Source organism: Ochlerotatus camptorhynchus, unplaced genomic scaffold (genome assembly GCF_037179485.1).
Source record: "Ochlerotatus camptorhynchus isolate MF236.1 unplaced genomic scaffold, CSIRO-AGI_Acam_v1.1 ptg000141l, whole genome shotgun sequence".
NCBI classification, from domain to species: Eukaryota; Metazoa; Arthropoda; class Insecta; order Diptera; family Culicidae; genus Ochlerotatus; species Ochlerotatus camptorhynchus.
The window spans coordinates 789,182-807,721 of NW_027040631.1; the positions used below are offsets into that span (position 1 = coordinate 789,182).

General features: G+C 41.2%; 1 protein-coding gene across 9 annotated transcripts in view; it reads left to right on the plus strand.

Annotated features, from left to right (window-relative positions):
* tay (tay bridge) overlaps positions 1 to 18,540 on the plus strand; it is a 489,253-nt gene that overhangs the window by 155,652 nt on the left and 315,061 nt on the right. For all 9 annotated transcript variants that reach the window (XM_065221307.1, XM_065221308.1, XM_065221311.1 and 6 more), the window contains exon 3: positions 15,440 to 15,628. In XM_065221307.1, the coding sequence (XP_065077379.1) occupies positions 15,440 to 15,628 (189 nt within the window). The remainder of the gene's footprint in view (positions 1 to 15,439; positions 15,629 to 18,540) is intronic.

An 18,540-nucleotide genomic window follows, 5' to 3' on the forward strand; every position in this document is an offset into this window, starting at 1 on the left:
TGCCGGTTTTGAAAACAGCTGATAGCCAACTGAAACATATAGATCTGTTATATCAAACAAGGAACTTGCTGACAAGATTGTTCCTCTAAAAAGCTGAAATTTTGTTTCAAAATTCTGAAGTACTTCTAAGATTTTTAAAAATTCCGGTAGTTAGATGTTTGTAAATATAATATTGAAATTTTTCAATTCCCATTTTAATAAAAACCGAAAAAGTCTATTTTGACCAGATCCTCAGCCCCTTTTATCCCACAGTGGGCCCCATCCCTATGAGCGTTAGAATGGAGCACGTCAAAGTTTTACAACTGCCACCAACAGATGGCGCTCATGGTAGTAGTACAAAAACTGGCCATCCTCTTCCGCCGGCCCTCTCGCCTTTGAGCGACGACGGTGGGAGGAACTGTGGAGGGAGAAAACTTTTTGATTAGAGTTTGCAGAATCAATTTGCCAGCAATCATTGCGAGAATGAGACAGATGATGTAATGGCGGCGGCGGCGGTGGTGGTGATGCAGGGATTGTGCTGAACCGTTCTTCTCCGGAGAAGGCCAAGTTTGGGCCTAATTGAGGCAATAATGGAGTAAAAATTGCTTCAAAACTTTGTGGTTATTACTCTACGGCTACATTCCCGGTTATGGTTACATACAGGTACAACAAAAGAGCTCCAGATCCAATTAACCGAAAACGAGTCAAGTGTTTTTCTTTCCGGAGTGTTTCGAACACAAATAACTGTCAGATGAATAAGTGCCACGCGCGATTCGAAGACATTAGAATAAGTTTACCTTGCTTTTGAGCCACAAAGGCAAAGTTTTCCGGTTGAAAAGAAAATCGCAGGGAAAAGTTACCGCGAGCTGGAAGTGAAGGTGGTTGCGCGATTTATGATTTGCTTCCTTTGTTTTGTTCTCTTAAATCTTTTGACATTTCCCACCATTCTATTCACACCCTGGGATTTTGACATTTCAAGTGTTTGAAAAAGTCACAATATTAATAAAACCCTTACTGTTGAAATAACCTTGAAAGTTTTACATTTTCCAAGTCACAGAAAAAAAGGTGTGAAAAAGCCCCACCCTAACGTTGCAGCTCGTTGAAATTCCAGACGGTAGCGAGATAAAAAGCCATGAAAAGTGCTCACACCCCACAGAACGGTTTTCGCCTCGCTTCCTAATGGCAAGAAGCTTAAAAACTCAACTTGCTGTTCTCCTCGCGACCACATTCACTCACACACACACACAAGCGAACATGGCAGTGAATGGAATTGCGCGACAACGACGAGGATGACGACGACAAGCCATCAAAAGCCCTCAGCTGTGAGTGCGGGGCTACGGCGGACCATCTTCCCGCCTACTATGCTCATTCCCCGCCTGCTACGGCAACTCACATATCTCACAAAACAGGAAGAAAAGAAGAAACGAGCAAGCAAGATGGTGTAGCAGAAAAATTTCAAACACTTTGCAAAAATGGGAAGCACTTCTTTCCAGTTTGTTGCCATTTTTTACACTTTGTTTTTACGCTCCCCTATGTATTTTTTTTTTGCTTCAAGAAAGAAACAACTTTGACAACTTTAAACCTATGTTCGTCCGACTTGAACCCGAAGACTGTGAAAAAAATGCCGCGAGAGGGAGTGGGACTCGTTCAATGAAGCGAATCAGTTCATTTCGCTTCGCTTCCTATTCAATAAAACTATTGAAAATTTTATTTGAATTTCTCTTCTCCGCTGTTTTTTTTTTTTCGTTTGAGGCGACAACACAAAAAAAAAAGTTTCACTTGGTTCGGGATTTCTTTTCTTCTTTCCGCTGCAGGGAATCGAGAGGGAAGAGCAAAATAATCAATTTTCCCCGTTTGCACTGCTTTTCCGATCTCCGGAAAGGGGGGGGGGGGCGGGGGGGGGCGGGATGGTGTCACTGACTACGGGAAAACTTGAGCACAGTACTGAAACTCCATTATTCTTATACGAGCGCAGCGTTTCCTTTGAGTAAAAAAAAAGGAAAACGACGATAGAGGGAGCAAATTTCCGATCCAACTTGCAGCAAGAGTTTGCCCTGGGTGTCACTCCCCTCGTCTTCGGTCGCACGTCGCGCGTCGGCTTGTTGCTCAGCGCAGGACTTTCTTGCCCGGGAATCCTGGAAGCGGAAAGTTCTCATTTCATTGCACTTTGAATACACTTGGCTGACGGATGAATGTCTTATGTAAGCGAGTTCAAATGTGGAAGTCTGTCAAAGTTGTTGAACGATTTTTGAAGTGAAGGATTTAGACTCCATTCTCGGTTGCGATGGGTATTTTTCATCAAAACTGACGCGGAATGTTCAATAGTTGTCCACACTCAGTTGAAGAAAATGTGGATTGTAATGACCACCGGTGGGACTTTTAGACTTGATTTGAAACGCCGTTGATCATTTGAGCCAATGGATCGGGACGACTGCCGTGTTTCTTCAATCATAACTGAATTGGGACATTTTAGGTCGATCAATTAAGAGTTTTAGTCTGGCTCGGGACGACCACCTTCCTATCAATGATGGAATGGAACGTCCGTTTAGACATAAATACACCATTTCAGCTCATTCCAAGATAACTTCGTAACCATTTTGTTTCAAACACGTTTCTTCTATCTGGAATTATCTGGGTATAAACGAGACAGAACAAATTTCAAATCCTCTTCCATCTCTTAACTAACCAAACAACAACAACAACAAACTCATTCACTCGCTGACCATTCTGCCGCAATAATTAAAAGCAAATCAATCAAACCGAAATCCTTCCGGCTTCTGGTCCTGTACTGTTTTTTTTTTCGTTCACCCTACAATTTCTAGGTAGCAAGCAGTCCTTTCTGCGGCGTTCCGCTCTTCCATTAAAACGAAATCAATTATTCCAAAGTGTACGTCCCCGTCCCGATCCGTCTGTCCCGGTCCAGTCTCGTTTCGTTGCATTCAAACCTAGAACCAGTCTCCAGAACCCTGAAAGAGGACGAATCGGAAAAATCTGATTGGAAAAGTTTCTGCCACTGTCGGTTTCATTCCGGAAAGTGTCGTCCCCCGTCGTTCCTTCGCCAGGCCATCCATGGCGATTCGTTTCTGTTTTGGTTTTTGCTTCGATTCGCTTTTTGTTTGCATAAATCCACATCCGCCGAGAACGATTGGTCCAAGGAGAATCAATAATAACAGCAACAGAGAAGGAGAAATGGATTTGTTAGAACCAATGTTACACGTTGTGCTTATTGGCCACGGTTTTTCTTTGAAAGTTCAATTGACAATACACACGGCCGTTGAATCTGACTTAAATTTGAGTTCCGTTTACTCAAATTCGCAGAAACGTAGGTCACTCAAATAGATCTAAATGTCACTCATATATTATGAGCAAATGTCACTCAAATCTGAGTGACATTTACTCATGTTTGAGTACGATTTTATTTAGTCTATGAGTGACCTACGTTTTAGCGAATTTTAGTAAACGGAACTTAAAAATGCGTCGAATTCAACGGCCATGCAGACATTGTCTATCGACAGATTTTTCACTCTAAGGCCGTTCCCAGTCTCTGATTATGCCAGACTTCGGTAAAAATGGACATGTGTTTACTTCAATCACAGTGTGGTCACCCATTCGGGAAAAATTTGGGACATACACACTTAATTTGTATTGCCAAGATTTCAACAGCCGACAAGTTCTGGAAATTATGTTGCCGATACTAAGTTAAATAATAGCGAAGACAACAAATCAAGAAGACTGGCAACTTTGCCAGAATCCAAATGACAGATACAGTAGCGCTGCGCTTGAGTGAAGGTGGAAGCAACGCATAGAAAAATGAGCAAATACACAAACCCTTCGTCTGAGGATGTAATCTTTGCTATCAAATTCGTTCGAAGCATTTACCTTTGAGCGGCAGATGACGCGATTGTACTTGTCTCATAGCGTTCGTATGAGAAAATGGAAGAGTTGCCAGTCTTCTTGATTTGTTGTCTTCGATAATAGCCTAGACTCAGCTGTAAAATTAGAATTTTCCTGAGGTCTCTTAGCTAACAAGCGAATATTTTGCAAAGTTACACGGCGAATGAAAACTACCCAAATTTTAGTTTATTTAACTCATAAATCGCATAAAGTGCATTAACTCAGCGATGAGTAAATTTTCCACATGTTTTTCCAGGTTTGTCCAGGAAAAACTTCCCGAATATGAGAAAAGTAAAGATTGGATTCACTCAGTCTATTGGTACTACTCCTAGACTGAGTAAAATTTTCGTCAATTTTCCTTGTTTTCCGGCAGGATTTCGAGGTTTTCCACAGGAAGCCATGAGGCAAATTTACTCATCGTTGAGTTACTGCACTTTTGGCGATTATGAGTGAACTTAATATTGCACGTAGCCCCCCCCCCCCCTTTTTATCTAAGGGGCTACCCCCTATGATCATCTCCTTATACCACCACATGCCAAATTTGGTTCCATTTGCTTGATTAGTTCTCGAGTTATGCAGAAATTTCTGTTTCATTTGTATGGGAGCCACCTCTTACAGAGAGGGGAGGGGTCCCGAACCATCATAAGAACCTGTCCCGGCCTCAAAAACCCCTGCATACAAATGTTCACGCCAATCGGTTCAGTAGTTTCCGAGTCTATAAGGGCCAGACAGACAGACAGAAATTCATTTATGTATAACGGGTGTTCAATAAAAAATGAGAATTTTTTCAGTCATATAGCTAGAATTTTTTTTTTCAACGAATTCAGTATTTTTTTATGTTTATTCTTAAAAAAAACGTCAATGAATATTGGAGAAGGGGGTCCCAGTTAAATTAGATTAGTTTGCGTAACTTCATAGATATTTAGTGAATTTCAGAGATGTTTAGAAGAGCTTCCAAAAAATCTGAGATACCACAAGGAGTCTCAAAGAAATGCACAAAGACTCATGGAAATTCAGTGAAGCTTTGAAAACCTTATCGAAGGTTGGGGAGTCTCAGAGAAATTAAGATATGATCAGATTAGTTAAGAACTTCAAAAAATCTTGCAGAAATTCAGAGCAGTTCAGGGGACCTTCATGGAAACATAGAAAGCTTAAAAGAATTCATGAAGATTTTCAGAAAAGTTCAGAGCTTCATAGATACTTCGGAGATATTCTAAAAACCGCAGAAGAGATCGGAGATCTTCACAAAGAATCATGGAACTTCAGAGAAGACTAGGGGGAAATCTTAGAGAAGATAAATTAAGGTATCCTTAGATCAGTTTAGGGGACTTCGGCAAATTTCAGAAAGAAAAAAATGTAAAGTAAAACTCGCAGAAATTCAGAGCAGTTCAGGGAACCTCAGAAAATCTCTGAGAATTTCAGAGAAGTCAAGAAGATTTTCAGAAAAGTTCGGAGAGACCTTAGCATGGCTTAGGTAACGTCATAGATGCTTGGGAGAACTTATAAAAAAATTGAGAAACTACAGAGAGCCTCAGAGAACTGCACAAAGAATCATGGAACTTCAGAGATGCTTTGAAAACCTTAGTGAAGATTAGGGAGCCTCAGAGATATTATGATATGCTCAGATTAGATTAGGAGGTATCAGCAAATTTAAAGAGAATTTACGAACTTCATGGAAACTCTGAAGCTTCAGATAATTCAAGAAGATTTTGAGAAAAGTTCAGAGAAACCTCAGCAAGGTTCAGAGAACTTCATAGATGTCTTCTAAAGAGTCAGAGAAAAGCGCAGAACTTCACATCAGTTCAGGGGAACCTTAGAGAAACTCAGAGAGCTTCAGGAAAGTCCAGTAGATTTCAAGTTCAGAGAAACCTTATCATGGTTCAGATAAATTCATAGATGATTGGGAGAACTCTTAACAAATCTGAGAAACCGCAAAGAACATCAGAGAACTGCACAGATTGGAATTCTTAATGAAGATTGAGAGGTCCCAGAGAAATTAAGGTATCCTCTGATAAGTTTAAGGGACTTCATAGAAATTCAACGAAGAGCTTCAAGAACGATCGAAAAAAGAGAGGCAAACGATTGAAAATTTGTTTGTAGACGCCGACTGAGGTGCTGAATAGAATGCTGCGGAGCTGTTCGACTTCAACAGAAATCAAATTTGGCCAGTTTAAATTTGAAATGATGATGATGACGATGTTTATTAGAGTGATTTTAACATTAAAAGGAAGACAACAAATCAAAAAACTGGCAATTTTTCCAGAATCCAAGCGACAGATACAGTAGCGCTGTGCTTGTGCGAAGGTGGAAGCAACGCATCGAAAAATCAGCAAATACACAAACCTTTCTTCTGAGAATGAAACCTTTGCTATTCAATTCGATTGGAGTATTTATCTTTGAGCGAAAGATGACGCGAATGTGCCTGTCTCCTTCCGGTTATTTGCGAAAACGGGAGAGTTGCCAGTCTTTTTGATATGTGATCTTTGATTAAAGTCATTCGTCACTTAAGTTTGAATCAAAAAGCGAGCAAATCCAATAGTCCAAATTGGGCTATTGGATGAACGGCAGAACTATAACCCTCTAACTCCCGAATTAAAGCTTCTTGCAGCTATAAGACATAATTGCAGGCCACACACAATGCACACAATTTGGTCCAAATTTTAGCCAAGAATATTAGGTTTGAAGTAAGTCATTGCAGCATTACTTATCATTCATCATCTTTTGAAGGTAACTTATTTAATAATATTTGTTGAAATTGATAAAACTGTTCGTTCATATTAATCTTATTAGTAATGTGAGAGGGCCTGGTATAGAAGCCACGATCTTCTGCTCAGTAAGCAAAAACGGTCGCCACTAGGCCACCGTGCCCCTTACATCACAACAGACCGTTGCGACCGACGATCGTTCAAGCCCTGTGCCATGAAATGAAATGAGGTTCACGGAAGGACCCGAGTCGAGCATACGTCATATTTTACCGAGAGAATATCACTGTTTTATTTCACACCGTTCTGAACGAGTTTTATCAGTAGAGCAGCTGGCAACTGACGAATCTATTTTATGATGCCCTCTCCGAATTTCATGAAACTTCGCATAAATGTTCACTAGGTGAACCAAGTTTGTGCTGGAATTCGGTCACTTTATCTCACGCCTAATTTTTCAAAATGGCGTATGAGATATTTTTCAATAAATCATAACACGAAAAGACGTCTGAGACAAAGTTGTAGGAAACTGAATAGCCTTTTCAGAAAAAAAATTCTTTTTTTCCAGTGTTGTCGCAAATCCTTAAATCCAATCGTATTGAATACGTTGTTTCTTAACAATATTTTGGTTTTCATTCTGATGCTGCAGTGTGAAAAAAAAATCCGTCAGTGTTGCCAGAAATTACACAGTTGTCTCATATGGCATACGCAACTTAGTCGCGATGCTCTCACAAGAGCTCTGGACGGCACTGAAATCATTCTCATTTTTTTAATTGAACACCCGTTATATAGATAGATAGATAGATTGCATAATATTTAGTTACGGCATGATCAGTTGTATGAACTTAAGGTGAAAGTGACTTGGTGAGTACATGAAAAAAAAAATATCAGTGAGGCATCACTTTGGATTGCAAAAAGCGCTCCTCGAGTTTATTCCAATCCGAAGTGAATGTCTCAGCTCTTCAGTCAATTGAACGCCTAATGTTTGAGCTTGATAATAAAACCATAGAGGTAACTCTAAGACTAGTAGGTCCCAAAGAAACGTGCTCAAATTTGTGGCTCAGCTCTGGTACTTTCTTCGGTCCCAAGCTAATCGATTCACCCCTCGAAACATAGGAAAATCCAATAACCCCTCATTTTATCTGTCAAACTTTCATAGCGAATCAAAACAAACATTGTGTAGTACTAGAATTTTGACTAGAATGGGGTACGTTAATCGATTTGCTTGGGACCAATAGGGTATTCAAGTAGTGAGCCAATTTGAAATCGTTAGTTTCCACCGGTTGATAAAATTGCAATTTATCTCTGATAAATCGTTCCAGGTCTCTGATTATTTTCTTTGATTGCCCCAAATGAATGGATCGCCAATTTTAAAATACGACCGTTTAGCCGGGAATGCCAACCGGGAAACGCAAACAACTTAATCGATTATCGATAATGGTGGCCTGGCACCGACATAGAGACAAATAACGACCCACCTGAATATAGTTAGTAAGGCCGGTAGAAGAAGGTGCTGATGGCGGGCCGGCGACCGATGAACGTTAACACCTCGTACCAATTTAGTTTTAATTAAAAAGAAACAACTCTAACCACTGCTAATGATATAGACAGCAGAGCGCAGATAGCGGACGAGTGTCAGGCAGTGAAATCGTACCCTGATCTGTTTGTGTGGTCATCTCGAGTCTATTCGCTGTGTCTGTCTGTACGCATGCAAGTGCTTCGAACGTGCGCGCCTTTATCGTCGGCCAGCATCATCACTGTCATTAATATTCACCACCACGCTTCACTTCGTAATGAATGCCTGGCTGGTAGCGGAAAATGTGGTCTTTTCCTTTTCCAGAAGCTGCACTGCACTCATCTCTGCGCACAGGCACTACTTGCACCCGTCGTGTTAGCTCGTCGGTTGGTGCACTGACACTAACGGATTCAGAAGGTAGCAGCTCTTGTGCCTCTCCAGCAGCAGTAGCGTAATGATGACGCAGTGAGGCCTATTAGTTAGTGTATTAATTTTCAATTTATTCAATTATCACATGATTTGATCCGACACCTTCCAGAGCTAGCTGAGAGAGCTGCGGGCTTCCTTCCATTCTCGATCGCCAGAGTTTCTGATTTGAGGACGAAGATGAGGGCATGATTCGAGAGATGGGCAAAATAGTTCTTTTCACTGAGCGGTTCCGAGTCGTTCAGCTCACTGAATAGAACTAGTTTTTTTTTTGTTGGAACAGTTCTTCCGTTCTTTCAGAAACAGATTTTGAATTTTAAGCTGCAGCAGTGATGCCATATTGCCGGATTTTCAAACACGAAAAGAGTTGGGATTATTTTGTTTATTTTGAACCCGTAAGGGTTCTGTAATGAGTTTGTTAGCTCACCAGAGTCAAAACGAAAAAGCAAACAAGAGTGAAAAATATGCATATGTGTGAAGCGGTCATAAAACTGCTCTTTGCATTGCGTACATTTCCATATAGACTTAGCTCATGCACTGATGAAAATGTGATAGGTGAGAGGGGCAATGTTTTCTGAAAATTAACACAGCGCAGCTGCGATTTCCTTAGAAATCGGACAATAATTTAAAAAAACTACAAGTGACAGCCATATGGTGTTGTACTCAATGGTGACGTAGAACTACGTGGTCTTATATAATAAATCTTATTATTGTTAACTGCTACAGAATTTGAGCGGGGTTCTCTCTGTTTATTCTCTTTAGTATGACGCACTTGACATAGATGGCCCACAGCAACTCACGAAGAGCTACTGATTCCGATCAATAGCGGTGCGGCTTTTTCTTCTTTCTTTGGATACTCATGTGGGCTGCAGCTTGCTGCTTCAGACAGCCTTTCATTGTGTACTGGAGAACACCATCACTCACCACGCGGTGATTGAATTAACACCGTTTGGTGAGACCGGATGGAATTCAACTTTGAAATCTGTGTTAGGGAAATCACTTTTCGCAGGCAATCGGTGATAATTTTAATTATCAAAGCAACAGTTGCACATTCGTGCAATTTTCAATACTGACATTTTGAAAAATAATAAAGTCTTAAATTTAATAGATGCGTACAAATATATCTGATCGATTGGTGATAAAATTATTGAAATTGGTCCAAGGGCAGCTGAGTTATTAGCGTTCAAATTCTTTCATAATTTTGTTACATGTTCCATTTTCGGTTTTCACAAAGTGTACCCCCTTATAGAAATCACAGACGTAGTCCTACGTCAAAATTTAAGATGCATCAGGCATGCGACAAGGATCCACCACTGCACAACACAGATTACCTTATCTGGTCAAAGACAACACGATGTCAGCGTTCAAACCTTGATCATCCAGACAGGATGGAACAAGGGTGAGTGTGAAAAAGAAAGTCGGTAAACTTTTCGAAAATTCAAGAAATACATAACTTAACTGGTGTGCGGAGGAGCCTCCGCCGTTGGAGGAGTCCTAGTTCTAGAAGTCCTTCTAGGCCAGTGAAGCAAATTTGGTTCGGATCGGTAGTATGCATCCGTTAGAAACTGCTGTGTGGAGATTCTCCTACTTCAGGACAACATTGTCCCAACAGCAATGTTGTCTCTTTGTTTCGTCCACTTCGTTAGATTGTGTAGGTCTGACAGGTATTGTGTGTAGACCGCTTCTTCCTTATCCCGTGCTTGAGCTGCTGTATTCGTTGCCATGATGAAAGCCGATTCTCTGCAACTGCATCCAGGCGAGGTTTTGGAAGAACATTTCCTCGTCGTTGAATCTGATCTGCTACCGCTTGTAATGCACCATAGTCATCTCCAACCCGCTGAAAGGGAAAGCAGGGAGTGACTCGTTTTGAAGGCTGTTTGCGGTTGTTCGATTAACAAGATGATACATCCAACGAGTCAGTGCTGGCCGCTTTGCGCGTTTCTGGTTTCCTGGTAAGCTGATTCTGATTTTCAGCTGAACAGCAAACGTTGGTCAGGGAGACTCGTCTGCATTCCGCATTGTCTGGAATTCGTTCGGAAGCTATCGAGCCAAACACCGTGTTCTGCATAGTAGGTCCGTCATTCGTCGCTTTTTGTCGCTCGTTGCAAAGCAGGCCAGGGTAGTACTCAGCTCCGATGGATATTCCATTGCAATGGATCGATGGCGGCAGTGGGTAACGATACAGTCAGCGTTGGCAGAATATGAACCTTCATCTCTTCGGCATACTGCGATATATGGCTGGACCTGGGACCTACTAGAGCAGTAGCTGCTGTGGTGGATATTGAATGGGATGATCCAATTCCTTGGACCGACAGATGTGAGAAGCGTTCTCGGAACTTCAGTTTGTTCGAGAAGCCTTTGGTCATTAAACAGTGCTGAGAACACGAGTCGAGCAATGCCCGTGATAGCATCGAATTCCCAAATCGATCTTGGCTTTTGACAAGCACCGTTGACAGGAGTATGGTTTTTGTGGGAGTGGGGAACGGAGGATCGTATTTCTCCACCATGCAACATGGAGTGGTCCTATTGGTGGCATTCATTCCTCTCAGCAACCTTCATTCGCAAGAATGCCGCACAATTAAATGCAGAATGCCACGTCTCGTTACAGAAAGGGCATCCTCTAGCTGATTTGACGACGGTATGGCAGATTGCTGGCTTCGATGAACGATTTGCTGATTATCTTCGTGGATGAATTTCGTTGGAGCTATCGATTGAAGTATGATTGCGAAGAAAACTGATCAGAATCTTGTACGTAGGAACATCATTGCAAATATGATGAGTTACCCAGTTCCTCAAGGTAGCAGAACCCAGGCGACTGCATACCATGTGTGCCAAGATAGTACTCCACTATGATGTCTTCTCATCTTTCTTTTCCAACTCGCTTATGAGATGGTTCAGCCCGTCGTTGCTCTCCCTTCAGAGCCCTTCCACTGCAAAAAGTGCGTCGATGTGAGCCTTCACGATTCAGTTTCTTATTCTCGTAGCGGGTTTGCAATGCTTCCCACGCTACAGTGTAGTTTACAGCGGAGAGCTCTACTGAATCGATCTCCTGCAGCGCTTCTCCAGATAGAGATGAACGCAGATAGTTGAACTTGTCTATCTCCATCAGCTGGGTATTTAAGTCGATGAGGCTACAAAAACTATTCTGGAAGGGGACCCATTCCAGAATGTTTCCGCTGAACTTCGGAAGCCTGACCTCCGGGAGTTTGACCTTCTGGAAGCCACTTGCTGATGAGCTATTTGCTGTCAAATCTCGAGATGCAGATTTTTTATCCATCATTTCGAGAAGATCCGCTTTTATGCCACATTATGATCTTCGAAGTCACTGATAGCCTTTTTGACGTAGGACTACGTCTGTGATTTCTATATGGAGCTACACTTTGTGAACACCGAAAATGGAACATGCAACAAAACTATGAAAGATTTTGAACGTTAATAACTCAGCTGCTCCTGGACCAATTTCAATAATTTTATCACCAATCGATCAGAAATATTTAGACGCATCTGTCAAATCTAAGACTTTATCGTTTTTCAAAATGTCACTTTTGAAAGTTACACAAATGAAAATTATCACCGATAGCCTGCGAAAAGCAATTTCCCTAACACAGATTTCAAAGTTGAATTCCATCTGGTCTCACCAAACGGTGTTTATTCAATCACCGCGTGGTGAGTGGTGGTGTTCTCCAGTACACAACGAAAGGCTGCCTGCAAGCAGCGAGCTGCAGCCCACATGAGCATCCATAGAAGGAGGAAGAAGTCGCACCGCTATTGATCGGAATCAGTAGCTCTTCGTGAGTCATTGTGGGCCATCTATGTCAAGCGCGTCATACTAAAGAGTATAAGTAGAGAGAACCCCGCTCAAATTCTATTCTTCAATTCCAATTCAATTCCCACACAAAACACAAGCTCCTGATGCAGTTAACAAATAAGATATATTATATAAGCCCACCTTTGCGTACAACCCCATAGGGCTGTCCCTTGTAGTTTTATTCCTTTCGATCTGGTCATCGTCCGTCTTCATCTCTGAATCCTCGCTTGGGTCGATCTCATCCAGTAGAGGCTTGATCTTACTCCGGACCTCGAAATACTCCTTGTAAACCGCTTCTAGAACTTGAAGCCGAACTCCAGCTTTCCTTTCATATTTGGATCATAGTTCTGCACAAACCGCTCAATCCCTTCCAAGGAGTTCAACACAGTGGTGAGAACAGTGCAATAAATTGCTGTCGGCACAAAAGTTACTCCCAACAGTTTTTGTCCACAGTACTTGTGTCCGATTTCTGCGTCTTAAAAGTATCCAACTAATCCGGCTCGAAGGACCAAATGTTCGTGCGTAAAACCGACTTTTCGGACACAACACAGTATAATCACGTTTACAGTATAACGCGAACACTACCACTAAAATTTATTGCGGATAATCAAACACGCTCCCAGTGTTCACTCGCCTGTCGACAAAAGCAAGCCACTCTCGTTGTGTGCCACGCGATCGTCTGTTTTCTCGGCAGCAACCATTGTGTGGTCCTCCTTATTGTTCTTCATCAGCAGTTGTTTCGGTCGATGCATCGTCGACTTTGGAAAGCAACCGTTTAGTGATGAGTGTGTGAGTGCTGACCACGTTTTGCGTCCATTGCTGCAATGGAAGCGCTCTGACCCCTGTTGGCGTAACTGCCATACAATGAAACCACTGGAAGCGGCTCCAGTTCTAATGGAGGAGGCTTATTGGATAGCGGAAGTTGTACCTTTTGACTATAGGTTTAAGATGTATTGTATAGTGACCAAGAATCCTCGGCTCTGTAAAGTTATTTCGTTTGAGCCTTATCAAATAAATTAATGAGCAACAAACGCGCTCCGATGATGTGTAAAGCGCGACGGTTTATTTTACTCTCTTCTTCTACAGCTGATTCTGTTTACGGTTGACCGTTTGATTTCTCGGGAGTCGATCGGAGAAAAAGGACTATTCGCACATGATCACTGCATCTTTGTGATAGGGAGAACAAAGGGGACTGATAACGTGTATGCATTCTAGTGGAACGAATATAGCCCACTGATAATGTGGAACCTATTTGGTCGCTCAACGTTCGTTCGATCCCTAACGTTCTATCTTGCTTCAACAATGTTCATGAATAATGAACATTTGGTGTTAAGTTTTAGTAAACATTGCCTCGCTCTCCTGTCAAATTTTCATCAGTGCACGAACTCAAATACATCGGTGGACTTGTCTATGTCTCTCTTACTAGTTAATTATCATGCTAGATCTCCTATGTCGTTCAAGTTTTTTTAGATCCATTAATTCCCTTTGCTTTTTTTCGGCTCCTAAAGAACTACCATTCTTTTTTTAAAAAACGGTCGTTAATTGGTTCATTTAGAAGAACTAGTTCTTAAGAACCGTTCGTGACACTGCCCATCTCTAGCGTGATTCGAGAGGGAGAGGCGTAGCAGTAGGGTTAGTTATCGAAAAAAAGTAAGACATATGTTTGAAATTTAAGTTTTTTTAATGGATTTCAGGATTAGGCTTAATTTTAGCTCATAATTTTTTTTTACGAGATGAACTAGCCAATGAGCTAAAATTCTCGCTAATAAAGCCTTTTAAAAAAAAGCTCATACATTTTCAGAGACAAGGAGCGAAGTATTGAAAGCTTGTACTGCCCTAATTTTATCGTTGATAGATATTATCGAAATCCTTTTTATAGACATTGAACGATTTACTCGAGGCTGTTTCTGTCAATGAGGCAAATTTTGCTAAATACCTCGACTAAGAACGAATTACCTAGAGCTTGAACTGCCCTTAACTGTTGAACAAGTATTTAAAAAAAAAAGTTTTTTTTTTATTGACAAAAGCGATATAGGAATTTGAAACAACTTGATAGTCAAAATGGTCTTCTCACCTGCCGAAAATATTTTGTCTATCATACTGAAATTGGTGGAATCGGTCTTATGTTATGTACTATTCAGATAAAAATCATTGATGTTATGTGCGTTCCTAACAGAAAATACGTGAAAACTTTTTTCAGTGTAGAGCAATAAGCAAATATGCAATCCACTCTGGAAGCTTCCGCCTTTAAACGGTTTACACCTAGAATCGATCATCACAGGAAATAATTTGAAACTATCCCTCCAACACGTGTTACTGCCCAAGAAGCGAAGCTTCGGTTCTGACATTCCAAAGCCTGAGCTTGAGCTTGGACTGGGATGCCATAATTTAACGCTCAACATCCGGGGAAACAATTAATTAGCCAGGAAACGTGTTAATTTACCACCCATTACGTCCTTGGTCTTATGAATGCTGAACAATCCGCTTTCATTTTCCTCGACCGTTTCCTTTCCCTTCCCCATGAAACTAAAGTAGGAAAACGGTATCCCATAATTTATTTCCCTCCTCCCAGTGTTGTTGACCGACGGCTTGTCGAATGGACGGAACCCATTTGGCGATGGAAACATTAGCATAACTATCAATAAGGCCTACCGGATCCCCATAAAGGCAAATAGCCAATTGCCGTTCTCGGTCTCTGATTGCATTCTTTCATCTCGTCGGTTGGACCAACCACAGAGATGAACCCGATAATCATCATCATCTTCATCATGATTATCATCATCATCATCCGAGAACCAGCATGGGCGAGACATAGTGTGGCAATGACGTCGTCATCAATATTCATCTCATTCAGGAACGGGGTCCCGCTGTGAGCGCGCTAGGTCGTCCTTCGACATAACCGCAACAAAGCCCTCTCTATCTCTCTCTCTCTCTCTCTCTCTGCACTACAATCGAAACCACAATCCAACCCAACAAAAAAAAAAGAATGAAATTTCGATTATCCATGGCTGCTATCTGTTACAGCCTCGAGTCGGCTTCCGCCGAGCATAAATGTGTGTATCAATTTTGAGGTTAGGTTATTAACTGGTTGCTTTTATCTGTCTGTTTCCGTTTCAGAACCTGTCGCTGCCACCGAACGTCGATCCGAGCACCTCGGACGACAGTGGCCGGGCTTCGGAGCGGCTGACCGCGTCGTCGGTGGCCCAGCGGGATCCGGACAGCTCCCGGGACCGGCTGAGCGACGCCAGCAGTCGGTGCAGTTCCGGCAAAGGATATATCTGTGATAGCGAGGGAGACGATGATAAGGTAAGTTTATGTTTTTTTTAAGGAAGCGATAAGCTGCCGCCATCTGTTGGAAACTAGCCGCCGCAAAACATCATAACTTTTGCCTTTTGATGATGATGAGAGGGTTGCTATTTCTTCACCTCATTCGACGAATGGGCTTCCGCTTTGGCTTCATCATCGGTCGAACGACGGCAAAGCAAGATCCGTAAATGTGTGAGAATCGACCACAAATGACCGGGATCGGGGAGGCTCCATTGAACCGGAACGAAACGGCAAAGAAGGGACGGACGGACGGACGGACGGGTGCAAACCAATGGAATGCTTTTCTTTGCCTTTGCGCCTCTTTGCTATCGCTTTTATGTTTCTGGCTTTGAAGCTTTCTTCCTTGGCCAGACCCGACCCGACGATGACTGCTGCTGCTGCTGCTGCTGCTGTTGCCGGTGCTGCTCGTTTCGGTTTTCGGCCGCAACCACCGAGAAGAGATAATAAAATCACTTTAGGGCTTACTTTCCACTCCCAGCCCAGGCTATTCGGTATCTCCGTGGCCGTGTCTCTTCATTTCACTTCGTTGCGGTTAATTTGATCGAATCTCCGGCTGGAAAAGCTTTTCAATTTAGGACGAATCTTGAGAACGATGGTTGAACGTTTTATGTACTTTTTTTTTTGTGGCTCACTAGGGACACCTTCCCGGTGGTGGTTTTTGATCGTTTAAAGTGTCGTTCCCGGTCTCTGGGTTTGCAGTCGTTTTCACTAGTTAAATTTTATAATAAGAGACTATAATGCGGAACATCCGGTACCGTTGTTGGTTGTATAATTTGACATGAGAATCAGCAAAAAATACTAAGAACTGTTTCCGAAACATAGAGGCAATCCCTAGCCGAAGTTCTCATTAATATATTCGCGAAAGATTTTGAGATTAATTTTCCAGGAACTCTATTCAAAATTTGGTATGAATTTTACATTCTACATTTTCCAGAGTACTCCCATGAATGTTCAAAGGACTTCCAGAGGAAATTAGTGAAGGTTCTATGTGAGGGTTATAACAAAAAAGGCCTGAACTTACCGCGAGGAAATGTCAGTGAAATTACGGCCCAAATAACTTTAAATGGAATTCCGGTGTGAGTTTTCTGGAAGTTTGAAAGGCTAACCTTTAGAACTTTTTTGTAAATAAATTTGAAAGATATTTGGGTTTTAGATTTGGATGACTTTGAGTGAGGGATGGAATAGTATTTTTGAGAAAATTTCTTGAAGAATTTATTAGGTGATTGTGGAGAAAGTCAAAGAATTCCACCGTTCCGATTAAGTTAAGTCATCAACCGCAATTGTTGCAGACAAACTTTCAAACAATGTTATCTTTGTAACATGCCCTTACTGATCACCAATTATTATTTGGCTCGTATGTCGCATGTCGTTTTGTCATGATGAAGTCATTTTTGATTCCCTGGTTACATCATGATCAGCAAAACAAACTGCGGCATAGTTTTTCAGATAATCAAAGAATTTAGATGTATAGAGTACATCTCTAGATCCTGACCAGGTGTGAAGTTGCTTTTTTTTCGGAAGAGTTGTTCAGATAGCCAATTTTTTTAATAATCATGCTACCATGCTTCTGCGTTTATTTTCCTTAAGATGTCACTGCTGTTCTTAATGGTGACATCTATCAGAAATTACGCATAAACGTAGTTCCGTTAATTGTTAAGAGAGGGCAGTGCAGTCAAAACATGTATGATACCTCTATATATGCAGCTATATTAAAATCTGAAGTCTCTCCTTTTTAACATATTCTGCACAAAAATACTTTCTAACCCCGTTTCTGACAGGATTTCCCGCCGTTTTTTATGAATAGGGTGAGACAGAACGTACATTTTGTGCAGAATATGTAAAAAAGGAGGGGCTTCGGATGTTAATCTAAATGCATATATAGAGGTATCAGACATGTTTTGCAAAGTTAGGTACTCTATTTTGAAGTCTGTGAGAGGGAAATCACAACTAGAGTGTCATCCAAATACATGGCATGGTGAGAGATAGAGATCGTGAGAGCGAATTTTCTCTTTCAAATTTGATTTTTTTTTCTCTTGTGACTGGTAGTAAAGCGGGTAAATCTGTATAAGGAAAAATCATTTTTATTGAATTTTAGCTTTTTTAATAATAATTTCCGTGAAATAAGTTAACGACAAAGTCCTTTCATATTTTCTTTAGGCTGTCGATATGATTAATTGAGAGTAGATTAGATCAAAATTCTGCCCCTATGTGGTGATAGTGAGCATGCAAAATTTCAAAGTGAGTGATATCTCTAGATCTTGACTATCTGGGAAGTTGCTACCTTCGGAAAAGTTGTTGTTACCATTCAATATATAATAATTCAGAATTCTGCCACTATGCGATGCTTGTGTACATGTGAAACTGCGATGTTTCCTATATTTCTTGATCCTGACCAGTGCTGGTAAATATCACGGCCGCCACGTGAATATTAGAAAACAGGTTCTCTCACTATCTTGAGACGAAGCTACCTATCATGAACTTTCTTATCATTATCCAATAATCAAACACTCGTGAGAATAATTCTCAAACGGTTTTTAAATCAAAGATTCCTAATGATGTAGAGACTTTTAAGCAAGCAGCAATGTGTAATTGGTAAAGTGAATATATTTTTAAGATTTTCGTGGTGCAAGTAACAATAGAATCAATAAATGAGCTAGTAGTTACAATGTTCACAACAGTGTCACGTTCTGTCATGACAAAAAATTCGATGAGATTTTAAAGAAAATCTCTATCATCGTTTTCTCATCCGATGATAGAGACAGAAGTATCTCTGTAAAAATCGCGTTAAATCTTTCATTGAAAATGACATTTGCCAGCCCTGATCCTGACTATCTGGGAAATTTTTATCTTCGGCGCTAGCGACTAAACGGACTTTCTTAATATGATTTATT